Source organism: Lacerta agilis, chromosome 8 (assembly GCF_009819535.1).
Source record: "Lacerta agilis isolate rLacAgi1 chromosome 8, rLacAgi1.pri, whole genome shotgun sequence".
Lineage (NCBI taxonomy): Eukaryota > Metazoa > Chordata > Lepidosauria > Squamata > Lacertidae > Lacerta > Lacerta agilis.
Window position 1 is genome coordinate 2,732,211 of NC_046319.1, and position 22,696 is coordinate 2,754,906.

At 45.7% G+C, this 22,696-nt stretch overlaps 1 protein-coding gene across 1 annotated transcript in view; it reads left to right on the forward strand.

Moving 5' to 3' along the window:
* The first annotated feature begins 503 nt into the window (after positions 1-503).
* Positions 504-22,696, forward strand: part of PROM2 (prominin 2) — a 52,197-nt gene continuing 30,004 nt past the window's right edge. The window contains exons 1-12 of the mRNA XM_033159038.1: positions 504-1,030; positions 6,633-6,682; positions 8,135-8,337; positions 10,237-10,357; positions 14,706-14,769; positions 15,435-15,524; positions 17,564-17,763; positions 19,198-19,272; positions 19,379-19,442; positions 19,850-20,009; positions 21,623-21,775; positions 22,240-22,363. Coding sequence (XP_033014929.1) covers positions 763-1,030; positions 6,633-6,682; positions 8,135-8,337; positions 10,237-10,357; positions 14,706-14,769; positions 15,435-15,524; positions 17,564-17,763; positions 19,198-19,272; positions 19,379-19,442; positions 19,850-20,009; positions 21,623-21,775; positions 22,240-22,363 — 1,572 coding nt within the window. The 5' untranslated portion in view covers positions 504-762. The remainder of the gene's footprint in view (positions 1,031-6,632; positions 6,683-8,134; positions 8,338-10,236; positions 10,358-14,705; positions 14,770-15,434; positions 15,525-17,563; positions 17,764-19,197; positions 19,273-19,378; positions 19,443-19,849; positions 20,010-21,622; positions 21,776-22,239; positions 22,364-22,696) is intronic.

Consider the following 22,696-nt stretch of genomic DNA (forward strand, 5'->3'; position numbering starts at 1 on the left):
CAGAGCCTGGGGACCATAACACAGCAGTTTATTGTAGACTCAGTGCTGTCCATGCATGCAGGTTTCAAATATCATTTTCACCAATTCATAGATCAACCTGGAATTATTAGAGAGCTAGCTAGAAGTTGGAGAGTCAGTTTCACCAGAAAAACCTGCTTGAAATGTTTGAAGAATACAGTATACCTTCAAAATATACCTTCCTTAGGAAAATAGGTGTTATATTTCTAATTAGGGGCCAGGATGCAGCTACCTGCCTCTACAGTTGTGGCAACCAAGGGCGTGTGACCAGCTGACTCAGTGCAGTGGGTGAACAATCATAAGGTTTGGGGATAAGTCCTTGAATGTCTCCTGGGAAAAGCTCCTCATTTCCTTCCCCTCCACCCAGCGCAGCAGCCGCACCCTGCCCCATCCCACTAGCTGGGAAGCAGCGAGAAGCCTGCGAGGATCAAACTCGTCTGGCAGGTTTGGGGTTGTTGCTTGCTTCCCCCCCCCCTTTGTAAGCCTTTCAGCTGCAGACAGAGATGATCAGCTGAAGAGGGAGAAGTGGCCATGCCTCCTTCATGCCCTCTGCTTTGCAAGCCGGGCTTGGGAGAACTGATGGACAGCTGAGGACATCTGACTGCAAGAAAAGAGGCCGCTCCCCTTGCTGGTCCAAGGGAAGAAGAGTGTCACTGGGGAGATCAATCCCCTCCCATAGCTCTGGATCTTACCATCCACCTCTCTACTGTCATAATTTCTGGGGCTGAGACCCATCTCTGAGCCATGCAGGACGCAGCACTTTCAGGAGGCACCCATGGCTTTGGGACGCGATGTTCGCTGCTCCTGCTTTTGGCCTTTGCTGTCATTCTCCTGGATCCTGTCCACTCTCAGCAATGCTCCTTGGGAAGCCCTTCGCCCATCCTTCAGTTTGCTGATGTGGGTGCTGAGCAGCGGATTCCTGCCCACCATCGAGTCCCTGGATCTATGGATCACCTCTATGCCCTTGTCCACAGCTACCTTGAAGTTGTTCAGCAGAACCCATTCCCGACAGGTAAGAAAGCCGACTTCTCCCAGCCGTGGGAGCCGGGTGCAGTTGCCAGCAGAGCGAGAAACAAACGAGAACAAGCTGTAGCCTGACCAGGCCTTGCAGCTTCAAGATGTGCAAGAATCAGCAGATAAAACTTCTAATAGCACGAGGGTGAAACATTTGTCACCTGCTCAGATCTGCTGGCTAGGCTAGTTCTAAATCCACAGGAGGAGGAACTGGTTAAAAGAAAAGAAAGGGAAAAAAAGCAACCAGAGAGCCAAGGCAACAGAACGGCCTTGAGACCTTTGAGAGAAATGTGGGACCCAAGGAAAGACACACATTAAAGAAACTCCAGGCATTACTGCCACTGCAGGCTCTTAACAGCAGGTTCATTCTTCTCTGCTGGGGTGGCTAAAATGCCACACACACACACACACACACACACACACACACACACACACACCACCAGTGGTAGGTGCCTATCCAGCAAATTCAGGTTGTGTAATTAAAGTGGATTTGGCGCTGTGCAGCAAACCTGCTTCGTCCAAAAATGCAACTTTTTGCAGTAAGGAAAGTGACAAGAAAGTGCACTGAAAGTGTGGGATAACGATTGATGTGACATTGTGTAACTTCCCTGTAAGCAAATCAAAATGAATGCACAATAAAGAGGTCACCTGGAGGTGTCCTGAGGGTCCCTGCAGCCTGATCCAACATGTAGCAACTTCTGTGGGTGTTTCCCTTCTTTCCCCTCATCAAAACCCACCAGCACGCCTAGTCTGTTCTGTAGCCTACCTTAGGCAGACCCCAGCCTTATAGGAATCTGGTAGGGTGTTCATCTGGCAAAGGCAGATTCAGAGGAGTGTGACCAGTTCGCCCACACTGGGCATTAAAGGGGGTGCTGCAAACATGAAAGAATGGAAGGCAAGAGGCAAATCAATTCCTTCCACACGGCCAAGAAACACACTTTGATATTCATTCTCAACATTGCTCCTGACAGCAACATACAGTAATTGTTTTAACTATACAATTTCTTTTAAATTGCACCCTCACTTTCCCCCTAAATACCTTCTAGTTCAGCATACATTTCTCACATTGATTGATTGATTGTACTTCTATGTCATGTTTCATTCAAATGAATCTTTTGTTTTTCAAGCAATGAAAAACAATAACATAATAAAACATACTAGAACATCAGAAATACAGCATAAATCATATAAAATAATTAACAAATCATCAATAAAACAATTACAAACTATAAAACACTATTTACAAAACAGATGCTTCTTCTGGGAAGCTCATAAGCAGAACCCGAGTGCAACACCAGCAGTCTCCCCAGCTGGTATTCAGGGGCACATTACCTTTGACAGTGGATTTAGGATAGAATGGGATAGGATTGTAATGCAGATATTTCTCATATGAGGAGGACTGGGGTGCCTGAATCTCAGCTCTTTGGATTCAAGGCATATGTGGCAAAGCAGAGGAGGGAGTCCACCAATGTCTCTCATATTACATTGAAAAGCAATGGGCCCCTGGGGGTCCCGTCCCCCCTGCTGGCCATGTGCACATCGGCAAAAAGGAGGAAATGAATCACCAAAGAAGGGGGCACTGATTTGCATAAATTGCATGGAACAGATGCAAATTTAGAAATTATTAATTTAAATTAAAATAAGAGACATCTGACCCTAGCCAGGAAGATTGTGACCAGGTGATTGGTGTAAAAGGACACATGACCATCCTCTCTACCTGGATTCCTTTTAATAAATCAACTTGCCTGGGCAAGTAGCAAAGCTTTGTTTGTTCCACAAACGGAAGTTGACTGGGAGTTACCGGTAATTGCAAACTTGTATCTACTGACTGGGAGTTGAGTGGGAACAGGACTGAAGGAAGGGTGTGACAGGATTCAGTCCACAGGTAGCCAGCATGGTGCTGCCCAGATGCTGTGAACTTAGGGATGGACAAATATGTAAATTTCAGTTTCCCTCCCAGTTCTCCACATTTCCACATTAGTTGGTTTTTTTTTGTCCTCATTAAAATTCACCAGCATTTTAGTGTGAATTTTTCCAGTTCCCCCCCTTATGCAATTTTGCATTTTCTACACATTTTCACGGTGCAATTTCCACCAAGAGAGCACATTCTTGTATGTCATCTTCACTAACTTTTGCAGTTTCCTGCACACTTCCCACTTTCTTTGTACACATTTACTTGGCTGGAGAATTGCACTGCGAGATTCAGAAAAGTGTGCATTTCATAGGATGGCTGTGTTTTGGTCGGTGTATTGTTTCAGAAAGTGCGGATTAGGTTGGTTCACCATTAAATGCAAGCTGAGATGGATTTCTCTTCCTTCTCTATGTAAGCTACAGCTCACATAAACCTGGCCAGTGTTGAAGGGTTATGGAAGCTGTAATCCCCAATGTCTGGATACACCATATTGACTACCCCTGATTTAGACCCTCTGAGGTCCTGAACAAGGCCTAGTTCTCAAGGCCAAAGTATGTGAGAAGAAGGTGATGCACAACCGGATTGCCCTTTACCTTTCTTTGCAGCTATGGTGAGGAGCTGCCAGGTTGCTCAGGCAACACTGAGGGGTTAATCTCTTCTCCAAAACTATTTTTCAGAGCTAACTGCCCTCTCCTACATATTAAGGTAGATGCTAACACCCTAGTGGGTCAAAACAAAATAAAATATATATAAATCCTTCCAATAGCACCTTAGAGACCAACTAAGTTTGTTCTTGGTATGAGCTTTTGTGTGCATGCACACTTCTTCAGATACACTGAAACAGACGTCACCAGACCCTTATGTGAGAGAGTGGGGAGGGCTATTACTCAGAAGGGTGGTGGGAATGGGTGATTGGCTGATAGGTGATAGGTGTGGAAAACCTATTGACGGACTGTTAACGACTGCAATTGGTCTTACAGGAAAAAGCAAGGGGTGAGATGGCTAAAGATAGCTTTGTCATGTATAATGAGATAAGAATCCAATGTCTTTGTTCAGACCAGGTCTCTCCATGGTTTTAAGTTTGGTAATTAGTTGCAATTCAGCAATTTCTCTTTCCAGTCAATTTCTGAAATTCCTTTGTAGTAAGAGGTACTTTGAGATCTTGTATAGAATATCCTGGGATACTGAAGTGCTCTCCTACTGGTTTCTCTGTTTTGTGATTCCTGATATCAGATTTATGCCCATTTATCCTTTATATCAGATTTATGTCCATTTATCTCATTATACATGACAAAGCTATCTTTAGCCATCTCACCCCTTGCTTTTTCCTGTAAGACCAATTGCAGTCGTTAACAGTTGTCAACAGGTTTTCCACACCTATCAGCCAATCACCCATTCCCACCACCCTTCTAAGTAATACCCCTCCTCACTCTCTCACTATATATAAGGGCCTGGTGACTTCTGTTTCAGTGTATCTGAAGAAGTGTGCATGCACATGAAAGCTCATACCAAGAACAAACTTAGTTGGTCTCTAAGGTGCTACTGGAAGGATTTTTTTTTAATTTTTAATTTTCTTTTGACTATGGCAGATCAACACGGCTACCTACCTGTAACCCTAGTGGGTGTGGGGAATTGAGGAATACAGAGATGAGTTGCACCACTTAGCACTGTGGGTCGGGGTGGCTAATGCGCAGCACCTCAAATGTTGTTGGGCTATGACTCCCATCATCCACAGGCCACTGGTCATCTTGGCTTGGGCTCAGGGTCGGATTTAGGTTTCATGAGGCCCTAAGCTACTGAAGGTAATGGGGTCCTTTATATGTCTAGCTCTCCTTTGTCAACAACAAATTGTCTCTTTTTGTGTTGAATATATGCTATATGGTAATTTATGGACCTAATAATAATAATAATAATAAATTTTTATTTATACCCCGCCCTTCCCAGCTAAAAACTGGGCTCAGGGTGGCTAACACTAATTAAAATCACAGCAAAAACATAAACACAATCAATTTAAAATAACAGATTAAAATACAAATTTAAAAATTCAATATTAAAACTGCAGTCTCATTTTCAAATAACCCACCAATAAAAGAATGAAGCATAACTATCAAACAGAAACCAACCCAAAGGCCAGGTGGAACAGCTCCGTCTTGCAGGCCCTGCGGAAAGATGCCAAATCCCGCAGGGCCCTGGTCTCTTGTAATAGACTGTTCCACCAAGTCGGGGCCAATACTGAGAAGGCCCTGGCCCTAGTTGAGGCCAACCTAGCATCTTTGTTGCTCGGGACCTCCAAAAGATTATTATTTGAGGACCTTAAGGTCCTACATGGGACATACCAGGAGAGGCGGTCCCTTAGGTCCGAGGGTCCTAAGCCGCATAGGGCTTTAAAGGTCAAAACCAGCACCTTATATAGGTATCTAAAGCCATTTTATTTGTTTTTTATCTTATGTTTTGGAAATGTACATCCAGTGTTTTTTTTCCCTTTAAATTTTTTTGGGGGCCCAAGAGAGTGGGACCCTAAGCTATAGCTTGTTAAGTTTGTAAGTAAATCCGGCACTGCTTGGGCTGCTGAGAGCTGCAGTGAAGCACATCTGAAGGGCAGCACAATGGTTACTCCTGCTATAGGTGAATGATCATGTGACCGACTGCTCCTCCCTATGAAAATGTTCCTCTCATCTTGCACCTAGAAAGTTAGGTAGGCTAGATCCTGACATGCTAGTTTACCATATGAATGGTCCTGGTATGGAGGAACAACCCCTCATGTAAGCCAATGTAGTCACTGCTTGGGAGACAGGACTGCAAACTTGCACCTACTTGCCTGCATTCAGGAACTTACTTATGAGTAGACATGTTTAAGCTTGAACTGTTGAGCTCTAGTCCTATTCACACTTACTGGGGTTTGAAATCTGTACAAATTACTTCTGAGTAAATATTATCAGGATTATGGTGTGTGAGTGCAATTACAGTATATGCACACTTCCTTGTGAGTAAGCCTCACAGAACTTAGTGAGTGAATGGGTCAACAGCCTCTGTTGACAGAGTTGCTGTCTACATTTCCATGTCATTTCCATGCAAAAGGAGAGAGGCTCTAATAACCAAAAGGAACAGGCCCTTTCTCAAAGTGTGTACAATAAAAAGACAAATAATAGGTACCCACAATTAACCATAGTCACAGGAAGCTCCTCAGTGATTATGCTAATAAAAGAAAAACCAACAATTTGCTCTATTGATGTTATGAATGGTTGGGCTTCCCATTGCTTGTCAAGTTTAAAGATGGCAACTCTTAACCAGCAGCCTGGCAGGTTGACTGTATTCATGTTTCTTTTGGAATAAGGTACAGAATGCCAAGAAAACAATTTTTCAAAGAGAAGAAAGGGCAATGAAGTGGCTTGTCAATTTTGTAGGAAACGTGGTTGCCTTGATACTGTTCCGCATTTCTGGGGAGACGTTTGAAAGGCTAGATAAACACACTCCTACTGTTGCAATGGAAGGAAGTTATAATTAGTGTTAAGAATTTTATTTTTAAAGGTTTTTATTTTAAAAATAAGGTTTTAGACGTAAACAAAACTGGTGCCGAAGTGGATCTTCCCTTTACGGAGAGAAGCACAGGCCGTGGGCAAAGGTGTTGAGGGCTGGGTTGCTATGGCAGTGTTTGAAAATTCTGCACCTAATGTGTCTTATTCCACAGAGTTGCTGAGGGATGCCCTAAATGACCCACCGTCTGCCAAGACTCCACAGGTAAGGAAAAATAGGGGAGGGAAGTCCACTTAGAGGGGAGGAAGTCCACCATTTTGTGAGCTCAGAATCCATGTTGGATACCACAGTTTAGTTTCTTAGGTCTTTTCTTATTTATGTGCCCAGCTACAGTTCTGAGGCTTATGCACGCATGGCTTCCACAAGAAGGTTTTCTGAGACATGGGCTCAAGTGGAGGTATATTGTAGTTGGGGAATGACGTTTGGAGGCTCTGTAGGCAGCTGAAAGAGATTTGACATTAGCAGATATTTAAGAAATGGCGAGGACTTGGAGTTGGTGGGCAGTAAATCTGAGGATGTTGTAATAGAAGACATGGGAATCCTTCCCATCTCAACTAATCTAGGGTTGCCATATTCCAGGGATCAAAAACCCAGACCCCCACCATCAGGGCACACCCCCCCCCACCTGTCTTACCTTTGCTGTCTTCGGCCTCCGGCTCACGATGGGAGGCTGAGCAGCCCCAGGATGGTCACGCAAGGCCTGGCGACGGCCAGGAACAACACCAGGCCTAGCACGACCTGCAGCAGGCCACTCCAGGCCACCCGATGCCTGCTTCCTGTTCCGGGGCACTGTGTCTTTGAGCATACACGTGCCGGACAAACCAAAAACATAAACATAAAAATATAAAACAACACCCCCCACAAACCCGGACATTTAATTCAAAAATCTACCCAGATTGGGGAGGGGGGCTGCCCCCCCCAAACCAGACATGTCTGAGAAATTCCAGACTTATGGCAGCCCTAAATTAATTCCTTCCTAGGTGGACCTCCTCAAGTGCCACCCTCTAACCCAGGGGTCTGATGAAGTGGGCTGTAACCCACAACAGCTAATACCAAGGCTCTCCCTTGGTTTTGCTGCAAAAAAGCTATCATGGCGGACTACTCTGGAAATTTCTTCTCCTTAGTTCTCCATTGATAACATGACATATTCCAGCATAGAAGGAGTCCACATGTCCCCTCTCCAACCTGATCCTTCTTAACAATGGACATTTTTCAATTAAAATGAGAATCATAACTATGGCTACATTCACAACATACATCTAAAGCACTGTAATACCACTTTAAACTACCCCCGGTGAGTTCTGGGAGCTGTAGTTTGTTAGGGGTGCTGAGACTTTTTAGGAAAACCCCATTACTCTCCACAGACCTAGAATTCCCAGAGTTCCCTAGGAAGAGAGATTGATTGTTAAACCACTGTGGGAATTGTAGTTCTGAGATGGGACTTGGGGGTATCCTAACCACTTTCAGCACCCTTAACTGACTACAGCTCCCAGAATCCTTTGGGAAAAGCCACAAGTGTTTAAAGTGATATGATAGTACTTTAAATGTATGGTGTAAATATGGCCTCAGGGGTCACAGAAGCCAAGCAAGGGTGGGGGTGGGGGGGTAAGAGAGACCAGCGATCATTCTCTGAAGGACTCTTGCTTTCCTCTCCAGATCCTCCAGTATCAAACCGGATATATCATCTGTGCCACAATTGCTGTCATCTATTTTGTGGCGGTGCCCATGACCGGGTTGTGCCTCTGCTGCTGCCGGAAGCGCAGGCGCTGTGGCGGGCGGATCAAGGCATACCGCCGCTCCCTTCTCTGCCAGCGCAACCTCCTCATGTTCTGCCTGCTCCTGACCACACTTGTCATCCTGTAAGTGAGGACCTGAGCTAGTCCACGACATCCATGCAGTGGCAGGGTGGGGGCTGCTTGTGGGACTGACAGTTACATGGAGGGGGGAGGAGATGAAACCTGCATTGGCTTTCCCATTTCCTACCAGGCATATTTAGAGGTTCTGGGTGGTTGTTGTTTTGCCTACATAGCTTTAAATAAGGAATTAGTCCTTCCTGATTGTGTTGGGCTTCCATCAGCCCCAGCCAGCATGGCCAATGGTCAGGGCCAGGGAAGATGGGAGTTATAGTCTCAAACTGCCTAACTCTTGCCCACCAGTGCCTTAAGAACATAGGAGCATAAGAAGGATAAGAACTGGCCTGAATCAGACCAGTGGCCCATCTGGTCCACCATCTTTTTGTCTCCTCCTCCTTCCAGTTCTGTCCCACCTTTCCTCTGAGGAGCTGAAGGTGGTGTACACAGTTCTTCCCTGCTCCCCATTTTATCCTCACAGCAACCCTGTGCAGTAGACTAGCTTGAAAGACAGTGCCTGGCCCAAGGTCACTCACTCACTGGGCTTCATGGTTGACCAAACTCATTTGGCTCTTTAATGCGCCTTAAAAGCTTCACAGGTGGGGCTCCCTATAACCCACAGAGCAGCGTTCCCATAAGCCCCATTCCTTCTTCCCTTCCTTCCTTTCACAAACCATTTCCCCCCAGGTTTCTGTGCATCCTGATTTGTTGTGGACCAGTTATGCCAGCACTGTCAGTGGTTCAAGATGTTTGCAGAGACATTGTAGGCAGTGTTCCTCGTGCTTCATGTTAATTTAGCATTTTGGCCTTTGGCTAGTGAGTCAGGACTCTCAAGTGGACGATGCTGCAATTTCATGTGGATTTTAGAGCCAGCACCACCCTTGCCCTTTTTGTTGTGTAGGCTTTATTTTTAAAGGAGAAAAGATGTGTGGAATGGAGAAAGAAAAGACTAATGAGAAAATTGAAGCGCAAATGAGAAAGAAATGTCAGATCTGCCAAGCAGAGAATTGTCCCATATTGCAGGCTGGGGTTGGAGATGGTCCTCAGTCTGAGAAGGTTAAAGGCAGGCTTGGACCAACAGAGCTCTGTGGTGTAGTGGTTAGAATGCTGGACTGGGGAGATCAGAGTTCAGATCCCCACTTGGCCATGAAGCTCATCAAGGGACCTTGAGCGAGTCAGTGTAACCACAGGGCTGTTATGATGCTAAAACAGGAGTTAAGCATGTTTGCCACCATGAGCTCCTTGGAGGAAAGGGAGGGAAGTAAGTCAGTAACGTTGGAAGTACAGAAAACAGGCATGACATGAAAACTACCTGGGAGGCAGATTGCAGGTCCATCACCTGATGGCTGCAAATCAATGTGTGAATGAGCAATCACTCTGCCTGATAGTATTTCCACTCCACTATGTATACATGGATGCAGGTGGCGCTGTGGGTTAAACCACAGAGCCTAGGGCTTGCTGATCAGAAGGTCGGCGGTTCGAATCCCTGCGACGGGGTGAGCTCCCATTGCTCAGTCCCTGCTCCTGCCCACCTAGCAGTTCGAAAGCACGTCAAAGTGCAAGCAGATAAATAGGTACCGCTCCGGCGGGAAGGTAAATGGTGTTTCCGTGCGCTGCTCTGGTTCGCCAGAAGCAGCTTAGTCATGCTGGCCACATGACCTGGAAGTTGTACACCGGCTCCCTCGGCCAGTAAAGCGAGATGAGCGCCGCAACCCCAGAGTCGGACATGACTGGACCTTACGCCCAGGGGTCCCTTTATCTTTACCTTTATGTATACATGGAGACAGATCCCACACATTCAATTGCTTGCTAGTCATCCAGTATTCAGTAACCAAAACAAGAGACGTGCATAGTAGTCAGACAGAGGAGATCACTACTTATACTATGCTTGTACCACTTTTCCTGCAGAGGTGGTGTTATCTGTGGTTTTGCTGCCAATCAGAAGGTGAAAGAAGAGTTGGAGCCTGGCACCCGGGATGCACTAAACACCCTGCAGGTTTTGAGGCACCACATGAACTGGGTCCCCCGAGTAAGTTGGCAACACCTCTTGTCTCCTTCTCTGCCCATCTGCCTTTGCTATGAGTCATTATTGCAAGGAAATTTTGTCTCTTAACAAAAAACGTGTCTTAAAATGTGTATATTAGGGGAATGTGTGAATAAACTCTTTTTTAAAAATGCAGATTGATGTGAAAATGTGGCAGACTGAAATTAAGATGGCAAAATATGAGAAACTGAGCAAAACTGCTCTCTGTGAGAACAGCAGGTGATCACTGTGGGCAGATCCACACCATACATTTAAACCACATGAATCACCCCCAAAACAGAATCCTGGGAATTGTAGCTTGTTATAGGTACTGAGAAATGTCGTCCTGTGAGGGATAAATTCCCATAATTCTTTGGGGGAAGCTATGTGCTTGAAATTTGCATTTGGTGTGTTTTTAATGTATGTTTTGGAGCTGCCTTAAGACTAGAATTCGAATCTGCCATGGTGAAGTTGGATGTTGCATGGCATCTGTGTGTGTCAGCCACTGGTTCAGATGCAGAGACGTTCCCCCCCCCCAGCCCGTCCCACCCACCCACCCACCGGCTGCTTCTGCTGCTTCCACTCTGAGAAAGTGGAAGGATAAGGCAGCCTCTGCATAAGATACAGTAGGTTGGCTTGCTGGCCACCATCGTGCCTGGCAGCTGGCTGCTGCTGCAGCAGCAGCAAGGCTCCTTAACTGCTTGTGTGCTAATGTGAGCTGGCAAGCGGGTGTCCTTGGAGACACAAATCCAGGGCACTCTGAATGTGCCACAATCTTCTTCTGCAGCTTACAGTGACATGTCCCCTTTGCAAGCCCAGAGCAGAGAAAAGGCTGAGAAATTGCTCTGCAGGCTGAGAGAGATATCTGTGGCACCATGGGGTGGTCCAAAGGGTGACAAGGGGTTGCTGAGCAGTGGGGCAAGCTGCAGAGGATAAGCTTCATTAACCAGAAGTGGGTGATGAGCCATTTGGGAGAGGAGTGGTAGGGGAAGATTTAGCTGGCCGAGAGTCATTTTAAGTTGCTGTTCATACACAGCATTAAATCTTAATGGGTATTTTATTGTTTCACCTTGTTATTGGGAGTTTTAAAAAGATGTTACTTCCCTGACTGGGAGGAGTTGAACTAGAAATCAGATAAGCCTGCACCGAACATTTTCTACTTAGATGCCACAAACCTACAAGCTTTTCATGGTGTCATTTAAATCTGGCACCTACCACATAGCAGGAAAGAGAAAATGTGTATTTGCAGGGGGGGGGGAGAGAATGCATTTTTAGGATGGTGTAAACAACAAAATGCTTCTAGTTTAGCCTTGCTCAATATGATGCCCTCCAAATGTTTTGGACTCCAACTCCCATGAGTCCCAGCTAGCCTACCTTGAGCTGACTGGGGCTGATGGGAATTGGGGTCTAAAACATTTGGAGGGCATCGTATTGCGCAATGACCCACCCCAGTCCACAATAGAAAGAAATGCAGAGAGGAGAAACTTGAACTCCAAAGTGTGCTGGAACTAAGAGGGTTTTGTTACAGCTTAATGCATTTTGGAATGCGGATGCGGGTAGCGCTGTGGTCTAAACCACAGAGCCTAGGCCCTAGGGCTTGCCGATCAGAAGTTCGGCAGTTTGATTCCCCGCGATGGGGTGAGCTCCCATTGCTCGGTCCCTGCTCCTGCCAACCTAGCAGTCCGAAAACACGTCAAAGTGCAAGTAGTAAATAGGTACCGCTCCAGCAGGAAGGTAAACGGCATTTCCATGCGCTGCTCTGGTTCACCAGAAGCGGCTTAGTCATGCTGGCCACATGACCCAGAAGCTGTACGCCGGCTCCCTTGGCCAGTAACGCGAGATGAGCGCTGCAACCCCAGAGTTGTCCACGACTGGACATAATGGTCAGGGGTACCTTTACCTTTACCTAATGCATTTTGGAAGACAGGATCTTTCCTTTGCAGCGATCTTAAACTTTAAAACTCTGTAGAATAACTGAAACAGCTTGCACAAATATCCCTGCCTATCCTGAAGAAGGAAGCTGTGCCCCTAATGCGGTGAACTATAATAATTCCTTTTGGTGGGCACTTTTGAAAGTATGCTTGTCTTTTTTGCATACTTGCTGGTTTCTATGCCTTTCTCCTGGCTTTTGGTGTTACATTTCAGTCAGTCCCACCCTCTGTTGCTTGTAGGAGAAATAACACTGGAAGCAGTAATCACAGATTTCCCACGTAATGACCAGTTAGTTCTCAGATGCATGAATATGACAAAGCCATCTTTCTCTGTGAAAGCTACTGCAGTGATTGATTTGTTTGTCTTCAAGGTGCTGCAATATTCTTTGTCATTAAGAAGGAGGGGGTCCCATCAGTCAGCCTACGTAAGGCTAAAGAAAATATGATGTGGCAAATCCACAGTCAGGAGCCCCTACGTTCCCCACCACTTCCACATGCAAAACAGCAAGTTTGCCTCCAGACTATTTTGCAAGTGCAATTCAAACACATAACAGAACTTTAAGTGGCGGCTAAATGTACAGAAGAGTGTGGGATGGACAAATGATTAACCGTAAGGCAAGCTAAGGATGGAGGAGAAATTTAATTCAGTTTGTACTTAAAGGCAAACATCTAATTCATACTTTCTGAAACAATAACTTCTCTGAATTTTGCAGTGCACTTCTCCAGCCAAGTAATGTTCAAAAGAGCATATTGGGTGTGTGTGCATAAAAATGCATGTATCTGTGAGAACAACGTACAAAAATACATTATATTGGGGAAATTTGCATTGCAAACATATGCATATTAGGCAAAATCACATTGCAAAAAAGTGTATAATAAGCAAAACTGCATGAATTTTCATGACGACTAAGAAAAAGCTCACATTCTGATGTGCAAATGTGGAGAACTGAACTTACCGGTAACATTGGAAAGATGAGAAACTGACATATTCACTCATCCCGACCACAAGCAAATCAACATGAATGCTCCTTGTCATGTGACCTCTCTGCAAACATTCTCCAAGCAAGGAGCCACCACAGAAAAGGCCCGCTCTTGTGTTTCCACCCTCTGGGCCTCTCGTGGAGGAGGCACATGAAGAAGGGCCTCAGCCTTTCCCCATCAAGTGACTTGATAAATGCTAAGAAAACTACCAAAGCCACATTTATGTTCTTGTATAACTATCCTGGGCTGGGGAGCAGTGGTAAACTTAAGATACTCCCAGACAGTGCAACACAACTACTGGTAGGTCTGTGTGTGCACACATTGTTTTTTCAAAGAACAAATTCTGCATGAAATTCAGCTACTGACACCACACTACTGCCTACAAATAACAAAACAAAATAAAAATCTATCCCACTTGACAGACTGAAAATGGACTGTCGCCAATTTCATTACCAAGTCAAAAAGTCAGCATCCCTGTTGTATTTCTTGACATTCTCATTCTGCAGAGGTTCTGACTTCCACAAAGAGACTGGGAAGTTTCCTGTGAATACAGCCACCTCTCTGCCACCTTTCTAGTTGTCACTTTGCCCTCTGGGTTGAGTTTTGAAGTCACAGAAGCATTTGTACCTCATCTGTGTTTTCTACTGGGGCACATGCAGCCTGGCTTCGAAATGTGTGTCGTGGCAGCATGCTGGCTCCTGCTCTGCCAAGGAAGCAAAGAGGCAGCGATGGCTTTAAAGGAGGATTGGGCAAATTCATGGAGGAGAAGGCTATCTGTGGCTACTGGTGGGTATATCCTGAGGGATATGTTTTACCTCCACAGTTGGAGGCTATAACGCTTCTGAACGCCAGTTGCTGAAAACTGCAGGTGGGAAAAGTGCTGTTGCACTCATATCCTGCTTGTGGCATCTGGTTTGCCACTTTGTGAATGGGATGTTGAACTAGATGGGCCACTAGACTGATCCAGCAGACCCTTCTTAAGTTCTTAAAACTTGATTTATACGGAATGTGGACCACCTGGAAAGCCCTTACCGATGTACAGTACGTATCCCACACAGGCCCATTCACGTTCAAATGCACTTTTCACATGCACAGACTGGTTCACTGGTTCACATGGAATGTCACCCTGCCAGTAGTGCCCCTTCCTGGGTCACTGAATAAGCCAGCATAGGTACCAAGTGCAAGTACTGTAAAGCTTCACTGGCTTCCCGCTGGACCTTATGGGGCTAAGAGCTTACACCTCTGTGTCTCTTTTCAGCTTTGCAAGAAGACAAAACAAACAGCCTAGCCCTGGGGGTTTTGTGTAGCAAGCGGTCAAGGCTTGCATGGGTTCAGAAATGAGGTCTGATGCAAATCTTTCCTGAAAGATGCCAAGTTGTGAGTTGAGCTCTTATTTCAACCCTTTAAAAGTCTCTCTCTCGTCCTCCCACCCCCTGCTATAGGGAGTTCAGCTGACCGTAGAGCAGTTTACAGTCCCAAAACAGCAAATCCTCAGTGACCTGAACAGTAAGTTGCCATTGCTGTGTATATTTATGTTTGTCACACATTGATTTTTCACATGTAAGTCTCATATATATATATTTCAAGTGTCCGCGAGACTTGTGTGAATGCAACAGGCTATTATATGCAAATGTCTGCAGAAATGCCCTCATTGGGCACTCAGGAATGGGTCCGGCTCCTGCTTGAGTGTACTCTCAAACCAAACATTTAATGTGAGTGGGGTTTGATGGTTTGTTGGTTTGGCACAAGCAGTAAGATAAGATGGAGAAAAGGCTCCCATGGGTGCTATTGAAAACTTTCTTCTGAATGCAGAGAGCAGCTTGGGGGTGGGGAAAATGTGTCAATGTCTGGAGAGTTTGAAATGTATAAACCAGTCTTCATTAAAGAATGGATTTCAGAGCAGTATGTAAAACTACATTACATAAATTTGTTATCTGTATTTGTGTATTACCCAGTAACTGATATTCTGTGATTAGCTAACAATGAAATTTAAAACCACAAATATTAAAACAAGAGAACAACCAAAGCAGAATAAAACAATCACAGTGAGAAATAAAATAAGTAAAGCCAACAAGAGCATTACAGCTGTACCGCATAAGACATCTTCCTAGCTAGGCTGAAGAGGTGGGAATTGCCCCAGATTTGACAGGGGGTGCTTTTGTGTTTTTCAGATGTCAGCTGGACCATTGGCACCACCATCCACCTCCTGCTCAAGGGGAATGTCTATTCTGCCATGGATGCCTTGAAGGCCAGAGGGCAAGGTAAGATCAAGACTTGTCTCAGGCTGTTATGTTTTAACTCTCTTAGGGCACGACACTGTGGCAGCTTTCTGCAACCTGGTGCCCTTGATGTGGCTTGGACTACAATTCCCATGAGCCATGCACCCTTCAGCTGTAGCATCATATGGCCTTGCTGGCTGGCGCTGATGGGAGTTGTAATCTAAGCCATCTGGAGGGCACCAGGTTGCGGAAGGCTGGTTGATAATGACACATCCTACATGGTTTACACCTTCAGTTTACCAAATGATACCTGCAGTTCATGCAAGATGGATGCACTGTCACCCCTAAAAGGCTTGCATTACAGGTGCCTGTCCCAAAGTGCAACTAAATAAAATAAAAAATAACCCTGTTTGGACAAATGAACAAACTTAGTTGGTCTCTAAGGTACTATTGGAAAGAATTTTTTATTTTGTTTTGACTATGGCAGACCAACACGGCTACCCACCTGTAACTGGACAAATGTAGTAATCTATTGTAATGGGGTTGCCTTTAAAGATGGTCAGGAAGCTTCAACTGGTTCCAAGTTATGGCCAGCAGAGTCCTGGTGGGTATACAGTGCTCAGCTTCAAGAATAGCTGTATTATACAAGCTGCACCGGCTTCCAGTTTGTTTCTAGGCCCAGTTTAGAGTGGTGGTTTTAACCTTTGAAGCCCTAAAGGGTTTGGGATGACTACTTGCACCCGTACCATCCTGCACACATACCAAGATGTTGTAAAAACATAAGCCAGTGACCCATCTAGCGCAGCTTCCTGTTCTCACAGTGGCCACACAGATGCCTAGAGATGCAAGCAAGCAAGACCTGAGTGCAGCTGCAGGGCCCTCCCCTCCCGTGATTCCCAGCAACTGGTATTCAGAGGCAGACTGCCTCTGATGGTGAAGATGGAGCATCTGAACCAGACGCCCTCCTGGTGTGCCCACCTCCTGGGTCTATGAGGGCACCTCTGGAACTGCCTCCCCACAGAGCTGTGGTGAGTGCCATTCAGAGGGCCTGAAAGACTCGTTTGTTTTCATTGGCCTTCCCCAAATAATGTTTTGTCCCATTCACTGGATGGAGATTGCAGTATTATTCTGTTATATACTTCTGAGCCTGCTTCTGTTTTCATGAATCTGCTTTATTCCTGTTTTGAGCAATACTGACACAAACACACTTGTAGTTCTTATTGTCATAAGCCACTCTGGACGGACATACACTGACAAAATAGCATATTTATATGCTATTTATTTTTGAAAATAAGATAACCCAAGAGTGGAATTTACAACCTATTGTGAGCTAGGGTTGCCATCCATCCTGTATAACACAGGATTGTCTCTTATTTGAATGCAAAAGGCTATGTCCTGTATTGATTCAATACAGGACACAGTTTGTCTTGTATTCCCCGTTTCCACTCTGCTGCTGCACACACACTCTCTCCCCCTGCTTCTCACTTCTTTCTTTTCCTTTTCCCTCCTCACTCCCTCTCCTCATCTCGTCCCCCCCCCCCAAGGAGGACCAAACCAGGGCAAGGCTTTCATGCTGCTGCTTGCAGTTCCCTGGAGCTTGGGCTGGGGGAAAGCGGCCATCCGCAGAGCTGCAGCCTGGGAGCACTGGGCCCCATCCCTCAGGCTCTGGGTCTCTAGAAACAAGAAGTTTTGTGCAGGTGCAGCCCAGAAGCCCCCATTCCAAACATTGTTATCCACATGACATTTGAGGGGGGGAAGAGTAGCTCCCCCACAAGGCTTGCCATCCCCCCTGTCCCCTAATATTTGTTTCTGTCCTTCAGAATTTAACGTGTGGAACAAAGCTCACCCCCCCATCAGAATTTGCTCATTTATTTTTTGCCCTGGCCTGCATGTATTGCTGTCCAGTACCGTACATTAGAACTGCATGTGAAAGGGTGTGTGAAAGGGTCACATGTTTCAGCACCAGGTGGGAAAAGAATTTGCCCCCAACCTCCCGCTGCCTGCCTGCCTGCCTGCCGCCATCCTGTCTTGTATTTTGCCAGAACAAAGGTGGCAGCCCTAATGTGACCTTTCTCTTTAAGACCTACAGAACTCACTGCACCATTTGCAGACTCTCAACAAGACTGTGGAGGCCCTGATCCAGCAGCAAGATGAGCTGGAACCAGCCCTGAAGGACAGGAAGCAAAGCCTCACTTCCCTCCTGGAGGATCCAGGCTGCATCTATTGCGCTGGTGCCCTGAGCCAAGCTCAGAGTTTGGAGCTGGGCACTAACTATCGCAAAGTAAGTTCACCGAGAGGCTGGGCCCCTCCAGGATAGAGATTGTTGCTCCAGTACAAAGGTGCCTTTAAAAGGGCCACCTGTTCTCCCATGCATTTCTGATGAGCAAAATAAACACAGTTGTGTCACTTCTTTTGGTGCACGAAAGCTTGTACACTTCAGCAGGATTTGGGCCAGTAACAGATGTTCTGTTTCCTCTGCTGTATTTCTTTAGGTCATTTATAGACTTGAATTCATGTCACATTTCCTTTAGCTGTGTTGAGAGTTCATGTTTCCTGTCCAGAAGTGTGCTTTCTTCTTCTAGGACCTCTTTAATGAAGAACAAGCTTCCATGCCCAGCTTGGCCATCAGCCCCACATGTCACACTAATTTCAAAAGCTGATGGTGCACAGAACTGTGGGTTTCAGAGTCAAAGTTTTCGCACAGGAGAGATCTGTGATTGGATCTCCCAAGTCTTTTTTGAAAAAGGGGGAATGCATACAGCCCTCCAACGTGGATTGAGGCAATGTACTGACCTGCATGGTATGTTTCCCTCCATGATGGAAAAAGCAGCTCCATATGTGTATGCAAAAGGGTAGTCACTCTCTGTCAATGCTGCTACCAGGGCCGGCTCAAGACATTTTGCTGCCTAATGTGAAGGACAAGATGGCAGCTTCAAGCCCCAAGGCATAGACAGAGGCGAGTTGGACTGGTGGTTGACTCTTACTCCAATACAGGTGAAAGGACAGCATCTTCCACTGCACTTGAGGGGAGCAGGCTACTGTAAGGGGTTCAGGGCAAGCCACAATGGCACTCACCACTCTGCACCTCAGCATCTGCCATTGGAGGCAGCTGCCTCATCCTTCCTCATCACAGGGCCAGCCCTGGCTGCTACCCAGTCTGATTTTAATGGGGATCTGCTGCTGCATTTATCCCTTTAAAAACACACAAAATATCTGATCACACACCTGCCACCATCTCCTCCAGTTGCACCCTTGTTTTCCACACCATGGCTGTGGCCCTCCAGATGTTGTTGGCCAACTCCCATCAGCCCCAGGCAGCATGGCCAATGATGACGGATTGTGGGAGTTGAGATCCAGCAACACCTGGAGGGCCGCAAGTTCTCCTCTAGGTCACAGACTTCCCCAACCGGGTGCAGGAGCTACTGGGGAGGTGGAAATGAGAAGAGGGATGCCTCTTACCAGTTGAGGAGCCTTCAGGAACCTGGTGTCCTCCAGGCCTTTGGGTCTACAATGATGTGCTGGCTGGAGCTGATGGAGTTGTAGTTCAAAACATCTGGACGGCACCAGGTTATGGCTATAACTGTAGATAAAGCTCCGAATTTTCCATGAGCAGGGGGGAATACAACTAATGAATATATTAATTGAAATGCACACAATTTTCACTTTATTCTCCACTTCCAAGCACTTGTCTTTTATCGGTGGTTTGTTCCCTCAGGTACCTTCAGTAGAAAAGGTTTTGAAAACCTTGCATGGGCTTCCCAAGGCTAATTTCTCTGAAATGGTTCGCCGGGTAAGTAGTTAAAGAATCACGGAGTGAGAAGAGACTTCTGCTTGCTCTTTAGCAAAATTCACACTTGGCCCAATGTGTTAAGACATTTTGGTTTCTGTGCTTCTAGGCCAATAACAGCTTCAACTCTATCCCAGGACTAGCTCTGGTGAAGATGGCGGACGTTGTTCAAGGTGAGTTAAGCCCTTCCATGCTCATGCTGAGGGTGAAGGGCTGTAGCTCAGTGGTGGGGCATCTGCTTTGCATGCAGAAGGTTCCCTATTCAATCCCTGGCACCTCCAGCTAGGGCTGGGGAAGACTCCTTCCTTGAAGCGCTGGAGTGCCGCTGCTGCCAGCCAGAGTGGACAAGGCTGAGCCAGATGGACCCAGCAGGAGGCAGCTTCCTATGTTTCCCATGCTAGGTTGGAGGCTATAGTTGGTGTAGATTCATCTAGCCAGGGCTTAATTTGAATTGGGGGCTTTGGGGCATGGTGCCAGGCTTGCTTTTCATGCCAGTGCCCAGCCCAGGAACATGTGTGATGAGAAACCGCAAACCTTGCTTGGCTCCTCCGTCACCTGATGTTCCACACTTGCCTTGCAGAGCTCAAGGAGGAAATAGAGAAGGCCGCCCAAAAGTTGCAGTCCATCATGGACGACTTTCCGATCTCAGATCACACCCGTCCCATGAATGATGCTCTGGTGAAGGCTGAGAACAAGAGCCGGCCCTATTTTTTGGAGGCGAAACGCTACGAGAGATACAGGTAAGAGGGAGCTCTGTGCTTTGCGCGCAGGAGAGACGGCGTTCTCCTATGCATCCTTTTGAGCCATCCTCATGACAATCTGCTTCTCATTCTACCCTTCCCATCTACTCATCAAGTCCAACCATTATGCTGTAGTGGTTAGAGTGCTAGAGCAGGACCAAGGAGAGCCAGGTTCAAATCTCTACTCAGGCACAAACCTTGGGGTGGCCTCTGCCTCTCAGCTGAACCTACCTCACAGGGTTGTTGTAAGGATAAAATGGAGATGGAGAACCCATTTATGGCACCCATCTTGAGCTTTATAGGAGGAAAAGTGGGAGATAATGGTAATAATAAAGATAATTTTAAAAAATCTGTTGGCCAGTTAATTGCTCACAAAAATACTTTACAAATCATAATGACAATACTTAGCATTCATAGAGTGCTTAAGAACATTTAAAGCACTTCAGTTACATTTATTTATTTATCTTTGTAAAGATCTACGATGCCTTTCTGCCAAAACGTGGCTTCCGCAAATCATAAAAAATAATCAGTAAAATACAGTAACCCACAAGGGAGATTTAAAAACACACATACAGTTCAAAGCAGAAGTGCAACTGTTATAATTAAGAATTAGAGATAGAGATAAGAAAGGTTTTAACCAATAAGCATTATTATGACTGTGAATTACACTGGTTAAGAAACTGCTAAAATAGATTTATTAAGTACGCAGATAAGGGAATGGGGGAAGTCCTATAACAAGATTAGAAATAAGGATATAAAAATTAGAAAATTTTGTTTTTATCTTTTTGCATTGTATTGTTTTTTGATTGTTTTTATTTTTCTTTGTTTTGTTTTGTATGTTTTCCTTTTTGTAGTGTAGTTATGTTGTTGTGTATTTTTCTATTGTGTGTTTTGAAAAACCCAATAAATTCTATATATAAAAAAAAAACAAAGCAGAAGTGCAACTGACCAGGAGAAGCTGTTTAAAATAGCAGTGCAATTAACTAATCACAAGGGCCAATGCAATCCAACAGCGACAGAATAAAAAACTCAACGTGAGCAGCAATCAAAGGCTTATCACTGAAGGCTTGGGGAAACAGGTCAGACTTCACCTGGCCCCTGATAACAAAAGATGCTCCAGGGCTGGGGAAACTGTGGCTCGCCAGGTGCTGCTGGACTACATCTCCCATCACCCCTCTCCATTGGCCATGCTGCTTGGAGCTGATGGGAATTGAAGGCCAACATCTGGAAGGCCAGGAGGAGGAGGAGGATTTTCATTTATGAACTGCTTGCCGGTATATGCCAAAATGGCTTCTAAGCAGTTTACAAATATAAAACCAATAAACAATTAAATGCACAATCACAAATCATCAGGGGCATTCAGATATCCTTAATAAAACATATAATATTAAAAATAACACAAACAATTAAAAAGCATGGCAAAGCTTTTAAGAAACCAGCTGTAACAATAAAACCAGAAGTTCATTTATGGAGAGCCCCTTGCTTACAAGCCACCCAGTAGAATCCAGGTCTGTGGGCAAACAGGATGTACAGTGGATTTTGGATTGCTTATCTCCTTATCTCCTCCAAGCCTCACTGATGTGTCCCCCACCCCACTTTTCTGTCGTCCTCAGGTGGCTTGCAGGTGTCATTGCCTGTACCGTCATCTTGCTGATCGTCTTCTGCAACTTCCTGGGGCTTTCCTTTGGCACATATGGGCTGGTCTTGCGAGAGGATCCCAGTGATTATGAGAGGAGGGGAGAAGCTGGAGCCAGATTACTCTTAATGTAAGACACGCCTGAGTGCTGAGTCCTGGGCACGCCTGAGTCCAGCACAGAGGGTTGTTTCCAAACTCTGTTCCAGGGTGACATGGGATCCTTCAGGAGGAAGCGTGGGGTATAAATTCAGTAAATAAGAAAAAAATAAAAGATTAGTGTTCAGCAACGGTACAGAGAGTGTTCTTGTGGTGGGGAGGAGGGAGGGAGGGAGGGAGGGTGGTCAGTCAGAACTTAGTGGCCAAGATGGCCATCCACAAGTGCTTGCCATGACCTTCAGGGGATCCAGTCTGAGGGTGCTCTGAAAATGGTCAGTGTTTGAAGAAATGTGTCTATGAGGAGAAATTTGCACTCAAATGCCGGTGACGTTCATGTGATTTTTATTTTATTTTTTAAAAAATGCAACTTGATTCAGAGATGTGGAGAGCTGTTCTTAATAGGAGGGCGTGACTTTCTCCCTGTCTTTCCTGTTACAGCGGAGTCGTCTTCAGCTTCCTTTTCTCCTGGCTACTGATTCTCTTGGTCTTCGGCACCTTCCTGCTTGGGGGGAACGTCCAGACCTTGGTGTGCAAGCACTGGGCCAATCAGGAGATCTACAGGGTGAGTTTGTGTGCATGGAAAAGCAGACAGTCTGCCCAAGAGTTGCAGGGGAAAGATGCCACTTAACAGATAGTTGGGTTGAGCACTCAGGGCACTTCCATGCAACATTTATTGTGGATTTGGGGCTGTTCATGTGTGCAGGGTTTTTTTTTTACAGTGTCCACACACTATCCTCGTCAAAATGCCATTCCATATTTTCACCCATTTGATTTGGATTCACCAATATCACATTGTTTTTTTTACTTATCCAATTTTTCCTGGAAATGGTACTTGCTGGCACCTGTCTGCCTTGAGAGACAATGGAGTGTGCCTCTGGGGGTGAAGTCAAGCTGC